The sequence below is a fragment of the Manacus vitellinus genome, unplaced genomic scaffold (genome assembly GCF_001715985.3).
Source record: "Manacus vitellinus isolate BGI_N305 unplaced genomic scaffold, ASM171598v3 scaffold_51_pilon, whole genome shotgun sequence".
In the NCBI taxonomy this organism is placed as follows: Eukaryota; Metazoa; Chordata; class Aves; order Passeriformes; family Pipridae; genus Manacus; species Manacus vitellinus.
Genome location: NW_021940620.1, coordinates 5,349,178 through 5,362,942, shown reverse-complemented (window position 1 = coordinate 5,362,942; position 13,765 = coordinate 5,349,178). Strand labels below are relative to the sequence as shown.

Below are 13,765 nucleotides of genomic sequence, written 5' to 3'. Positions count from 1 at the left end.
CAGGACATTTTTTCTCACCAGGCTAAAGCAAGGTCACATTCCACCTCATCCCAGCCAGGACGGGGTCCCACCGGGGGAGACCATCTGGAGCCGAACCCGAAGGTGTCAGGTCGGCACCGTGGGAACATTTAACTTCTTAGCCCTTAACAAAGGGTTCTCCCCTGCCCCGTCCTGCTCCTGCCACAGCAGGGCTCACAGGTCTCACCTGCCCCCGAGGCCCGGGGGAGGCGCTCCCCAGGGATCCGGGCAGGGTGATTTACAGAGACAGGGAACAGCGTTTCCACTGCCCACTGGAACATTCTGCTCCGTCCGTGATGCCGAATGGCGAAAGCAGAGGTGGGATGCTCTGATTTTCCTGCTGGGACACCAGCTCAGTGTCACACACAGTGGGACCTACGCACTGCATCCTTCACTCCTGCTTCTTCCCAGGGAAACCTGCTGGATTCCCAGTGGTGGAAACCCCCTACCCACATGCTCTCAGACCCCCCTGGCCTTCAGGCACCTTCCTGGGCCCACAGCACAGGCAGAGAGCCTCCTCCCTGCCTTCCCAGCTGCTGCTGTTGGATAAAGAGCACGTGGGGGTTTTATCTCGAGCTGTGGCAGATCCTCATGGACAGGGGTTTCCTCCGGAGCTGCCAGTGGTGGGCAGAGGGCAGGGACTGACTCCAGGTGCTGTGCAGGGATGAACACAGGGGTGGGAATGAGGGATCCATGCCACAGTCCAGGCTGTGACTGGTGCTTGGTCGGGGTATCCAAGAGCAAACTGGGGGTGGTTTGCTGATGGAAGATCTGCCCACACAGCACAGCATCCACAGACTTCACACTTTCCTGCTGATCCCACGACATGGGAATGTTTGTTCTTGTCAGGACCCCGTCTTAGCGGCCATGAGACTGAAGAGAAACCACCTTTGGGGTGTGGAATATTTAGCACTGCATCCAGCTCTGGGGGCCCCAGCATAGGAAGGATGTGGAGCTGCTGGAGTGAGTTCAGAGGCAGCCGCAAAGATGCTCCACGGGCTGGAGCCCCTCTGCCCTGGAGACAGGCTGGGAGAGCTGGGGGTGTTCAGTTGGAGAACAGAAGGCTCTGGAAAGACCTTAGAGCCCCTTCCAGTGCCTAAAGGGGCCCCAAGAGAGCTGGAGAGGGACTTTGGACAAGGGATGGAGGGACGAGAAAAGGGTGAACGGCTTCCCACTGTCAGAGGGTAGGATTAGATGGAATATTGAGAAGGAATTCTTGGCTATGAGGGTGGCGGGGGGCTGGCACAGGTTGCCTGGAGGAGCTGTGGCTGCCCCACCTCTGTTCCTGCCGGGTTTGGAGGCCCCGGATCCCCAGGATGTCCCTGCACCGGGGTCCCCCCGGGACGCCCCGCCCGGCCGGGCACGTGGCCAGGGCGGCGCGCTGACGTCATTCTCAGGCGCGCTAACGTCAGGCGGCGGCGGCGCGGCGGAGCCCGCCCGCTCTCAAGATGGCGTCGCTGCTGCAGTCGGAGCGGTGTGTACCTGGTGCGCGGCGAGAAGGAGCCTGCGGGCACCGCTGCCGCAAGCTGTCTTGCGCTAACTGGCAGCGAGCCCGCCTCGCTCGAGTGCGTCCCTCGCATGGAGGTAAACGGCGTCCCCCGCAGCGCCGCGCCGCGCACCGGGCGGGACCGGGCGGGACCGGGCGGGACCGGGCGGGACGATGCGCGCAGAACGTGGTACCGATTGGGTGGCTCTCCCGCCGCTCACTCGCTTTCTGCCTTCCTATTGGTCGGTGGCGCTTCTAGGGGGTGGGCGCAACGCTGCCTGGGGTGCGACGATTGGCCGTGGGTGATGGGTGGGGCGGTGCTTCACTTTGGTTTGGCTGTGCCGCCTGTCCGTCGGCGGAGCTCGGGCTGTGATTGGCCGAGGCCAGCGCACAGGGGCAGCTCCCCCTCGTGAGGGAGGTGCCCCTCCCTAAGCCTTGGTCGAGGGGAGCGGGGACCCCCCAAAACCACTGTGAGACCAGTCTGAGGCAACGAGGGCCCCCCAAAACCTTTGTGGGACTGGTCTGGGGCACCAGGGCCTCCCTACCCCTCTGCGGGGCCCCACCGGGAGGGTCAAGACCCCCCCTCCCACACACATCCCCGTCGGGCCCGGCCAGGGAGAGGCAGGGACCCCCCCACGCACACCACTCCACATTATTTTACAGTGTGATTTCTGCTGTGGAGGCTTTGTGGCTTCACAAACTGTCATAGTCAAACCGGTAGAATTGATTTTGTGGAAGCCTGGTTGAACTAAGAAACTGTGATAGATTTGGAAAGCCTTGAAAGAATGACTGTGCAGCCCTGATCTCAGAAGAGGAGTCTTTAAGGAAAGGTTGAGGCCTCTGAACAGCAGATTTGTCACCAGGCTGCATCCATGATGGATTTACTGTGGTGTGAGGAGTGTAGTCATTGTGCATGTCCATGTTTAATAATCAGTTTGAATTCCTCTTCAAGAAGGGGCCCCCAGTCTTGCTGGTGTTGTTTTAATTGACAAAATTCGATGTGACAGCAGACAGATAAAAAGTGTTCTGAATTGTACATAAATCTGAGCAGTGCAACGGCAAGGACAGAATAAATGTAGGTGTAAGTAGAAAATAACACGTTAAAACCTGTGGTTCAAGCTGCAGAATGAAATTCTGGTAGCTGCTAAAGGCTGAATTTTGCTCACTTACAAGGTGGAGTAATTTAATCCATTCTGATTTAAGAAGCCTTCTGATTCATGTTATTAAAGAACAAAATCAGGCTGAAACAGGCTAAGATTTTGAATACCATAAAATGCCTCAAGCCTTCCCTGGCTGCACCAGGGATTGCCAGACACGAATCCCTGTTGAATCATGTGGCAGGTGCCATGTGCTGTCTGGTGTGCCAGGTAACACTTGTGATGTGACTGCCTTCTCCTTCAGGTGGACTCCCACTATTGCCCCAGCTGCCTGGAAAACATGCCTTCAGCTGAAGCCAAGCTGAAAAAGAATAGGTAAGGTTGCTTTTGCTTATATTTTCATCAAGGCTCCCTATATTTTAAACAGCTCCTTCCTTAGCACCTGACGTGTCTGTCTGAAACTCTTCAAAAATTACATCGGTGCTTTTTACCATTGAGTCTGTTTTGGGGAATAAATCATTGCCATGATCTATCAGGTGCTGTTCATGGATTTTTTTCATTTTTTTTGTGATGACTTGTTTCATAATACAAAGAGGTTTTTATTATCCCTCGGTGTTTCTCACTGTTGCCATTCTGAAGTTGACTCTGAACCCCTCCTGTTCCCCCGATGGCTCTGGTGACCTTTTTCCCTTGAGGAAAAGGTCGGTTGGTTTAATGTTGATCTGGTTGTTGAGAGCTTTTCCCTCAGCCTGGGAGCCTTCTCAGAGCACTGTGTGGTTGTCTGCAGGTGTGCCAACTGCTTTGACTGCCCCTGCTGCATGCACACCCTCTCCACCCGTGCCACGAGCATCCCCGCCCCGCTCCCCGACGACCCGGCCAAGACCACCATGAAGAAAGCCTATTACCTGGCCTGTGGGTTCTGCCGCTGGACTTCCCGGGATGTCGGGATGGCAGACAAGTCTGTAGGTAAGGGACAGTCAGAAACAGAACTGAGTTACAGCAGGAGCCCAGTTTGTGTTTTGAAGGTGACAGATAATCACATTAGCTCCTGACTGTACTATAGGTTTAGGATCTGCCTAGGGTTGGAGTCACAGTTAGAAATTCACAGGAAAGTGGTTTGTTGCTGAAGTCTCCTCTGAAGAGCTGAGTTAGTGGCATGTGTGACCCACTTCCATGTTCTTGTTACCTGACTAGTGAGAAAACTGTCAAACGAGGGGCTGTGTTAGTGCTCTCTCCCCACAGCCGAGGTCTTGTTTGTGTGCTCTCAGAGCCTTTGAAGCTACTCAGTCTGACAGCATAAACATGTAATTTATTTTCCATCACTTTTGTGCACCTTGACTTATTCTGGAGTTGCTAGTCAGTGTTTGTACTTGTTTTTTCTCTTCACAATAGCACAAAGTTTTCATCTATTTTTGGTATGTAAGATGAACAGAAAATATCTGTCAGGCTCCAGAAACGGGGCTGAGTAGGCCAAGCAGATTCTCTGACTTCCAGTGTTGATGTAACTGAAGACTGGGAGCTGGAAATGCAGAGACAGTGGCAGCCAGTAACAAGACACACACATAAAGTCATGTACCTGCTGGTAAAATGACTCCTAGCTGCTGTCCTGAGTGTCTGTCAAACAGCACTTGTTTAAAAACACAATATAAAAGCTGCCAAAGCTCCTTTAGCCCTAAACTGCCTGTGAAAAGCTTTAAGAGGTGGATATTTGTACAGGCATGAACTTAAAGAATTGCAGTGGCAAGTGTAGCAAAAATAGGCAGTGTCATATTTTATGAGTAACACTGAGATAGTTGAGTGTGGGGTGTGATGGAGTCTGGAAATCTCCCGTGGACTTTGTTTTTTCTGTTTCCTCCTGCAGCGAGTGGTGGTTGGCAGGAGCCGGAGAATCCTCACACACAGAGGGTGAGTGAGCAGGAAGGCCGTGCTTGGGCTGAGATGGATCAGCCAGAAAGAGCTGTTAGAGGTGTCAGGCCCTCTCAATCACTTTTTCTGCATCTATATAATCCTTCAGATACCAGTTCCAGTTCCTAATCTCCACCTTGACTGAATTCAATGGAGGGAAGGCCTCTTAGAGGCTCCCCTGAGGATATCGCAGTATAAAATCTCCTTTTGAGAAGAAACTCAGCTGAAAACATCCTATCTAATAGTGTTGTTAAAACACCACCGGTGAATATGCTGAGTATGTATGTGAGAAAAAGCTGTTTTCCAATCAAGAGTGTGTCTAGGATCTGGAAAACACAGCTGCACCTTTAACACCCTTCCCTGTCACCCGTTAGGGCTCCACTCTAAATGTGACCAGCCTCGGGGAGGGGGGAAAAGATGCTAAAGATGCTGTTTGCTCCACTAATCCAGATTGCTGGATTTTGGCCACGTGACATTACTCTGTCTGGTCACGGAAAATCCATGAATGAGGTCTCAGTTGCTGAATTGCAAAGTGAGAACTGGGAAACTGCTCTCCAACGCACATCATTCCCAAGGGAGGGTCAGTTTGTCACCCAGGCCGTGGGTTAAGACATGTTAAGACACACAGACTTGTTTAAGTGTATCCTTCGCAATACAGCAGGTAGTGGGAACTGAGTGAAACAAGTAGCAGCGACCCCAGCTACTTCACAAGCGAACACTGCAGCTGACCCGACGTTGCTCCCCTTACACTGGGTGCCTGTTCCTTTCCATCCCTGCAGATTAACAAACTGGTTGAGTACTACCAGCAGTTGGCTCAGAAGGAGAAGATCGAGCGGGACCGGAAGAAGCTGGTGCGACGCCGAAACTACGTGCCCCTGGCCTTTTCGGTGAGCTGGGTGTGCTGCCCCCTCAGAGCAGCAAAAGTGACGGGCAGCAGCCTCAGCGTGGAAAATTAGATAGTTGGGAGCACAGCAGGCCTGCCCAGCTTTTTTCAGTTGAGGACAACATGAAGAAAATGAGGGCTTCTTTAGGGACGAGTAGTTTTACACCCATTGCCCCTCTCTTTCTGGTAGTCCTCTCTGTCAGTGCCAGGAGGGTTTACGCTTGCCATACCAAGGAATATGTTCTCCAGCAGTGAAATGCAGTGCAACTGCAGCCACAATGCCAGTGGCAGCTCTTTCTCAGGACAGTTCATTCCACAGCTCAGTGACAGATAGATCAGCATTGTCTGGCACTTCCTCTGCATGAAATCTCGACTGATATTAACCTTAAGACTTGGTTGTGGCTTGAATGACTTGTTTATTGTAACTGGCAGGTAAACGCTTACTTTGTTTAGCTGAGTGACTGCATTTGCTTGCTACTTCTTGATTAACTGTGCTTGCTCTGTGCCCTTGCTTGTGTCTTATGGCTGCATTTTTTGTCTCCGTTGCTACCTGCTGCTATTTTGGGGGCTCTCCACAGCAACACACTATACACGTAGTGGTAAGTCTTTTCACAGTTTCTGCTGGTGTTAAAGCTCTCATGGTACCAACTGAAGGGGAGTAGCAGACTGTACACCTTGCCTCAGGGCCTCTGGCTTGGGTGTGCCTAGAACAAACACAAGTGAAGGCTAACTTGTTAAGAGGGTAAAAGTTGTAACAAAACTATTTTTTGTTAGTTTAGAAACAGGGCAGTGTCTTCGGGTAAGTAATGTACACTTGAAAACCAGTCCTTTACCTAGCTTGGCTGAGTCAAGTACCACAAACATGAGTCATCTCAGCCTTGAAAAATCACTAGAGTAGGCTGATGCTCACATTTCTCGTTTCGTGAGAATTCAGGTTTTCAGTCCTGCCCACAAGGCAGATATCTGCCTCCAAGCACCCTGTGTACAGCTCAGCTCTAGAAAGCTGAGAAGTAGCTCAGCCACTCCTTCTGAGGCACGTGTAGGTAATGAGACTTGTAGGAGTTTGAATCTTCCAGCTGCTTCTAGTAGTGCTACGGAGCATTTCAGATGGATGCATAGCCACGTCAACCCAGTTCTTTTGGCAGCTGAGCTCTTGTTCTACACTACTTGTCATGGAGTTGCTCTGAAGAGAAGATCAGGGAAAATGTGTCAGTAGTGCAGGCTGGTGATGTAAGTAAGGAGCAAAAGCTTTATAAGCAGTAGCCACACACATCCATCTTTCCCTGTCTGCAGTGCAGTGGGAATTGTTTTCTCCTTAATAACAATTTAAGCAGAAGAAAGTATCTTGGGAAGCAGTGAACACCTTTTCCTTTTGCTTTCCTTTGCTTATCCCCCCATGCTTGTCATGCAGCTCAAAGGATGAGTTTGCAGCAGGGTTTTTGTCCTGGTAGGAAGCAGACCTGAAGCTGACAGTTCCTTCTTTCCTTGTAGGACAAATATGGCCTTGGAACCAGGCTTCAGCGCCAGAGGCCCGGAGCGCCCATCAGTGCCCTCGCTGGACTCTCGTGAGTCTCAGGGTTGGGGTTACCTTTTGGGGAGGGATTGGAGGTGTAGGCAAGAGAGCAGTACAGCAACTTTAGAAAGATGATGGACATGTTAGCAGGTAGCAGTGAGAGCAGATGTTGGAGAGACATCAAGTCCTCGTGCATCTCTGTGCAGCAGCACCAGATGTGTTGCTCTCTCTCCATAGGAACAAGTGACTGCTCACACCCTTGTGCAGTTGTTGTCTTACAATCTCACTCTCACTGCCTTCTGTGCTGGAATGCAGTTACTGTGGTTGCTGTCAGAGCACACATGCCATATTTTATGACCAAGTTGTCCCTTATTTTGCTTCAGCCTGAAAGAAGGAGAAGACCAGAAGGAGATCAAGATCGAGCCAGCTGATGCAGTGGAAGAAGTGGAGCCTCTTCCTGAGGATTACTATACAAGACCAATCAATCTGACAGAAGGTAACACCTTAGTATACTGTCACTTTTTGCCCTTACATTTTATAACATAGGCAGTGCCTACAAACGTGTCTATGAAGTTCCTAATGACCCAAGCTTCTGGTAATTTTTATACTGGAATTGAAACTGTGGGAAATGTGTGACCTTTTAAATGGTAATTTTGAATGCAACTTCAGCTTCATGTTGTATGTGGAAAGCTCAGAGCCAGATGCTTCAGGCCTCTGAAGGGTTGTTTTATTCTCTTGCTGACCATAATTTCTGTGTGTGTGAAGCATCAACTTTTGGATGGAGAAAAGAGCTGACATCCTTTTTCAAATAATAGCAGGAACTAAGGAAATAACTGAGCTGCTGGGGAGCTGGAACCAAAACCAGGCTGTTGAGTAACAATTGCACATTGCTTTGACATCAGCTTGGAACAGCTTGTGTATGCTTGCCAGTTGTTTACCTGACTCATGATTTAATCCACAAATACCATAAATTGATCAGTGACACTTGGAGTAAGCAAGATAAACCAGCAGGTACAGGAGCAATGTGGGCTTCCAGCTGAGGTGGCTCCACATAGGGCAGATGTTCTGGGTAGGTCTGCAGGCCTACAAAGTCTGCCAATATCAATTAATTAATGAAAGCTTTATGGGAAGGAGTAGATCATCTTGGTCTCCTTTTGCCATGAGACTGTCCTTACTGTGAGGATTTACTGCTGGTGAAGAAGACAACTTCCATGGTGAGGGAAAGGCTGCCAGGTGGCTCACTGCCTCTTAAGCACTGGGAACAGCGAGGAGCCTATTTTTTGGGAGAAACCCATGGGAGATTTTGGCTGCTGGGACTTCCTTGCCTTGGGAACTATGTTGTCACTAATTTTATGTGTGAGTCTGAGTTACACAAACCCCTTGCTAAGCTGTGTATTGTACTCATGCAGCACCCAGCTGTGAGGGTAACAAAGCTGTGAAACTCATTTGCCCTTGCAGGGGAAAGAACTATGTTCTAGATGACTGCAAAACTCTGTTTCCATCCCAGCTCAGCTTTGAAGAGAGATCAGTCCCTTGTTTCTCCTGAGCTGGCACTGATGTTGCTCTCATGTTACTGTGCCCGGTCAGGGCAGCCCTTTATGCAGCTCTTACCTTTCTATTCATTGCTAGAAACAGTGGCAGTTGAGAGTGGCTTCTGAATTATGTGGTGCAGGTGAAATTAAATTTGTTAGAGATGGTGGCATGTCTGCACACAGTGCGAGGTGCATATGTAGAGTCTAATCTAGCTCGAGTTTCAGCACCTGAGACATTTCTTGGTCTTGCTTTCTGTGGTGCTCCCAGTGACGACTCTGCGTCAGCGTCTGCTGCAGCCTGACTTCCAGCCCATCTGCGCTTCCCAGCTCTACCCACGTCACAAACACCTCCTGATCAAACGCTCGCTGCGCTGCCGGGTAGGGAACTCGGGACAAAACCCTGCCTTTTCCAGGCTCTCAGAACTTGGGTGGTGGGAAATGGGCTGTGTATTTCTCTTTTAAAAGAAACTGCTCACGTGGGTCTGGTTGTTGAATGTTCTCAGCCAAATTACTGAAAACAGCACTAGGAGGTGAGGGAGTCTGTCACATGTCTGATGTGATGAAGATTGTGAAAGGGGGACAAAAATATACAAAGATGGGTTTGTGCTAGTGCTCTGCCTAGCCAAGGAGTTGGAGAAGGCTGCCAGTTCAGTCAGAAATAAAAAAAAATCTACTGTTTCTAAAGACAAAAGTCAGCAAAGAAAATATTAGGGAGAGGCAGTGCAGAATACAGAAGATGTCCATAGAGTGGAGGCAGAAAGAAGGTATTTAAGACAATAAAAGCAGAGAACTGGGAAGTGAAGACAGGAAAGAGTTAAATCCAAGTTCTGCTATTGACTTACTATAGGGTTTTTACTACATGATTTGTTTTCTCAGTAATACAGGGATATTTATCTAGTTCCCAAAGTAATAGACCAATATTCTTATAAGTTTAAGATGCAGAGTGCTTTGCAAATGCAGAATATTTTCTCAGAAATAAGTGATTGAGTGATCCTGTATTTGAAGAGTAGCCTCTGAGGAGATCAGGAGTTCCAGCTATTTGGTTTTTTTATTGGATTCTGGAGCATAAGTCTGAGGGCTTACAGGTATTTGTGCCTTCTTCCTTCTACAGTCAGTGTCCAGGTGTTTTTAAGACAAATTTCAAGTCTTGTGTTTCTGAGATTGCACTGGTAGTGCAGGATATGACATTTTTGGAGTATCAGTAAGTGAGCACCGTGATGGCTCCATGCACCTGAGGTAGTTTTTATATGTGCTGTGCTGGTGGACGGTGCCTGTGGCTCTGATTCTTCAGTGTGTGACTGCACACTCTCTTCTGGTGCTGACTAAAATATCTTTGTCTCTAGAAATGTGAACATAACCTGAGCAAACCAGAATTTAATCCAACCTCTATCAAATTCAAGATCCAGCTGGTTGCTGTGTAAGTAAGATATGGGGACTGGGGACAGCAGCTTAGTTAATGCCTTCTATTTGTTTGTTGTTGGTTTTTTTTTGGTGCTCTTGCTTTGACCTCTTGTAGAATTGTGTCGTCTCTTATCATGGTGTAATCACCTTTTAAAATACAGTTACCTTATCTGCGAAAGGTTTGCTTCCTGATCTAGTAATGATTTCAGCAGTTTGACAAAACCACTGCATGCTGTGCCTGCCCCACACAGTAGCAGAGGTCTCTAGGATTAGGCTTGTACAGCAGCAGGGCACTTTATTTTTCCTCTTAATGTAAGCCAAGCTCTGATAGCTCTAATACCTCCCTCTGCTTCAGGAGGCGAGTTATAGACAGCAACACAGTCCCTTATGGTCCTTTGCTTTGTTATTTTTGTAGTAACTACATCCCTGAAGTGAGAATCATGTCTATTCCCAACCTGCGCTACATGAAGGTCAGTAGCTTTTCCAGAAATGTCTTAGGGTGAGACACAGCGGGGAGCTGTGAATGTGGGATCTTTTTGGAAGGTGACACCGTGTGATGTTGTTCCCTAAGGGTTCCACTCAGTTTGGAGGGTGCAGGGTTTAGGGGAGTGGTCAGAGGAACACTGCCTGTACTTGTCACTCTGCAGCAGTAGATTACTGTGCAGTGTGACATCTGGCCTCACAAGCACTTGCCAATATCTGATGAATAAAAGGTGTGGAGTTGAGATCTTGGCTAGATTCCAAAAATACGTATTTCTTATATTAAGGAAGAGCGTTGCATGGCATTGGTGCCTTTCTTACAGACTGGGGGTGGTTGCTGTCCATCCCTTGAGAGGATATGATGCAGTTTTTGAAGGCGTTGATTGGTCACGGAAGATGGAGGTGCTAACAATAACAATGAATTTTAGCACAATTGCTTCTTGAATTGTGATTCCTGAATCTCCTCAGGAGAGCCAAGTCCTTCTGACTCTGACCAATCCTGTGGAGAACGTCACACATGTCACACTGCTGGAGTGTGAGGAGGGAGACCCTGACAACATCAACAGCACTGCCAAGGTACTGTACCCTCCTGCTGTGTGAGCCCAAGCCTCTTCCAAGGCTTACTACTCCCATTTGTCCTTCCACAGGCCACACTTTTCATATGTCCTTCAGCCCCTGCTGAGTGTGTTGCATTTCCTTCCTTGAAGCTTAAATGACTGTCACCAATGTAAACAGCAGCTCATAAAGTATTTTGAAATTGTTTCTTCACTGAGATCCAGAACCCAAGGGAGAAATTAATGATTTCACTGGCAGGGTGGTAATAAAGTGGTCCTAGAGCAGAGGAAAGCCGAGGATGAATCACTTTTCTGTTAAACTGTAGTTAAGCAGCCCTCAAAAGGGGAAGGCCCTCTCCTGCTTGCAGTGTAGCTGGTGATCAGTGCTGAAAGGCCTCTTTCTCTCCCTGCTCTGTTTCAGGTATCTGTTCCTCCCAAGGAGCTTATTCTGGCTGGCAAAGATGCTGCGGCAGAATATGATGAGCTGGCAGAGCCTCAAGACTTCCAGGATGACCCTGAGTGAGTGTTGTCTGTCCTGTGGGGATCATCTTCCTTAAAAACTTCGAGTAACTCACTCTCCTCTTTGTCTTCAGTGTGTTTTGCTTCCCCCTCAGAGCATTGTTCCTCTCTGAACAATGGTTTGAGAACTTGGCTGACCCAGTGTTCCTCTGTGTTCCGCCTTGCAGCGTTATTGCCTTCAGAAAAGCCAATAAGGTGGGAGTTTTCATCAAGGTCACCCCGCAGAAAGAAGAGGGCGAAGTGACCGTGAGCTTCAAGATGAAGCACGAGTTCAGAAACCTCACTGCTCCCATCCGGCCCAACGAGGAAGGCGATCACTCCTCGGAGGTCATCTGGCTCACCCACCACGTGGAGCTCAGCCTCGGCCCCGTGCTCCCGTAGAGGCTCCCAACGCTTGCTCCCTGACGGCTGGCGCAGGATGGACCGGCACACTGAGAAAGCACCTGCTGGAAGGTTCTGCCAGAGCTCCTTTGTGATGTGTGGGTGTGCCACAGGCCCCGGCCGGCCGCAAGGAGGGTGCTGAGGGTGCTGTGGTTTGGGATAGTTTGTTCTCTCTCCCCTTGTCGTAGTGCCCTAACTAACAACCACTCCTCTTCCCCTCACTGCTACAGGCTAGTTTAACTTGCAGCACGTGTCAGAGCACAGAGAAAGGTCTCGCTTTCTCCAGGTTTGCGCTGAGTTTGGCTCTATCAACAGATAATTTTGGCTAAATTTGGATTTATCCACAGAAAAGAACCCATACCGTTTTTTCCTGATGTTCCATGCTCTGTAATGAACAACTTCTCTTTCACCCAGAACTATGCCCTTCCCAAACCAACATTTTAAGAGGTGGCTGTGTCTGCTGCATTACTGGCAAGTTACTGGCAGCAGCACAATGTTTTCTTTTGGTTTTCTGCTTCCTTGTAGGATACCTTAACTGTGGGGCACTGGGATGTACAGCCCTACCCCTCTGGCATATGTAGCTTGCTTAGCTGAGGTGGCAGATCTGTTTTCACAAAGGAGTTGATGAGTTTGCCTTTAAACTTTAAACATAGTGTACTGTAGTGTTCATGGATTTGACTGGCAACCGAGCCTGCTGTCGGCCTGCTGGGCCTCAGGTGGATGTGGCAGCATGATACACTGCAAGCTGGGAATTCAGGTGCTGCTGCATCTCTTGACTGAGGCAGGAATGCTCTGGAGAGGCTGCCTGACAGTCTTCAGCTCCGTAAGTTGTTAGGGATCATAGTTATCAGGGTGTGAAACCTGGAGAGTTAAGATTAGTTCTGGTAATTGTAAACCCACAAAGGTGTTTTTTGGGTTCATCCTCTGTGTTTTTCTAGTTAGGGTGGGTGTGAGGGAGGTGTAAAGGTGGAAAGTCTTTATTTGTTAACTGCACACACTGTACTACAAGGTCACTTACCTGGTGTGTAATTTGGCTGCAGCCCAGACTAAAATGGGTGGTTAAGAGCTGTGTATCCAGGACACTGCATAACCAGATGGCTAATGCAGGCAGGTGAGATGGTTCTTCCTGCAGAGCATTCCCACTTCAGTTATTGACCTTAGTTAAACATATCTGATGGGCTTTGATGTGCTGCTCTGCTGGGAAAGGCTTGAGTGCCAGCCAGCCATGGCTGTGTCACTCCAGATGCTCATGCCATGGCTCTGCCAGCCTGGATCTGCAGATCCTGTGCGTGGGAAGGCAGGATGAGGCTACCTGCTCCCCACAGGTGGTGGTGCAGCACCCAAAACATTTCCCTTAGCGCAAGAAACCTGCCGTGGTGTGTGAGAGGGACTCCCACCCCACAGCCCCGATCCTGGGCAGGTCTCAAAGCAGTGAGGCATCACGTTTACAAGTTGTAACTTTGTGTAGGTTACACACAGACGTACAGCATGAGTTTGAGACTTGTAGTTAGTAGTTAATGTATAGCGCTAGTGCCTGCTGCGGCTTCACCTGTCCAGATAACAAAGCACTGCACCTCTGGCCGCAACTTCTCCTGTTCAGTAGCCAAAACAGCTGCTACACTTGCGACACGACTACGGAAAAGCCGAGCTAGTGGCTGGCCCAGGGCTTGAGCCGTGCCTGGGGCTGGTGGCCATTGTCCCCCTGGTGCTGGCCTGGGGTTTGCTGCAGGCCAACACAACCTGCGCCCCTATCACTACAAACACAAGGTGCATTGAGTTGCGCTGTTCTGAGCGGCCTGATGAGCTCGGCGAGTTGTTTTCCCCCCTCCCCGTAGGTGCTGTAGGCGGTAGGAAAGGTGTCTCGGTGCGTCCCTGCCTCTGTCCCCGCTCCCCGACAAGGCGCCTGTTGCCTTATGCTTGACGTCGTGTAGTGACCTTCAATAAAACACAACGTGGCTCTCGGATTCTTTGCGCTGGTTCTTTATAATTTAATTAT

General features: G+C 49.5%; 1 protein-coding gene across 4 annotated transcripts; it reads left to right on the top strand.

Moving 5' to 3' along the window:
- The first annotated feature begins 1,884 nt into the window (after window positions 1–1,884).
- Window positions 1,885–13,733, top strand: DCTN4 (dynactin subunit 4). Of its 4 annotated transcripts, none has more exons than XM_018081141.3 (14): window positions 1,885–2,579; window positions 2,906–2,976; window positions 3,389–3,567; window positions 4,463–4,506; window positions 5,286–5,393; window positions 5,968–5,988; window positions 6,881–6,954; window positions 7,286–7,398; window positions 8,703–8,812; window positions 9,778–9,851; window positions 10,251–10,305; window positions 10,784–10,891; window positions 11,291–11,388; window positions 11,556–13,733. In XM_018081141.3, exons 2-14 carry the CDS (start codon window positions 2,942–2,944, stop codon window positions 11,767–11,769), a joined length of 1,233 nt encoding a protein of 410 aa, XP_017936630.1. In that variant the 5' UTR covers window positions 1,885–2,579; window positions 2,906–2,941; the 3' UTR covers window positions 11,770–13,733. The 4 variants fall into 4 exon arrangements, with proteins under 4 accessions (XP_017936630.1, XP_017936631.1, XP_017936633.1 ...); XM_018081142.3 differs by having other exon boundaries at window positions 1,885–2,585; XM_018081144.3 differs by lacking the exon at window positions 5,968–5,988 and having other exon boundaries at window positions 1,886–2,579.
- Window positions 13,734–13,765: the final 32 nt, after the last annotated feature.

Excerpts from the sequence above, each read along its gene's own strand:
- DCTN4 (XM_018081141.3), top strand. The coding sequence starts at position 2,942 with ATGCCTTCAGCTGAAGCCAAGCTGAAAAAGAATAG. Across the intron at positions 4,507-5,285 it reads AGAATCCTCACACACAGAGG|ATTAACAAACTGGTTGAGTA; the intron begins GTGAGTGAGCAG and ends CCATCCCTGCAG. Across the intron at positions 6,955-7,285 it reads AGTGCCCTCGCTGGACTCTC|CCTGAAAGAAGGAGAAGACC; the intron begins GTGAGTCTCAGG and ends ATTTTGCTTCAG.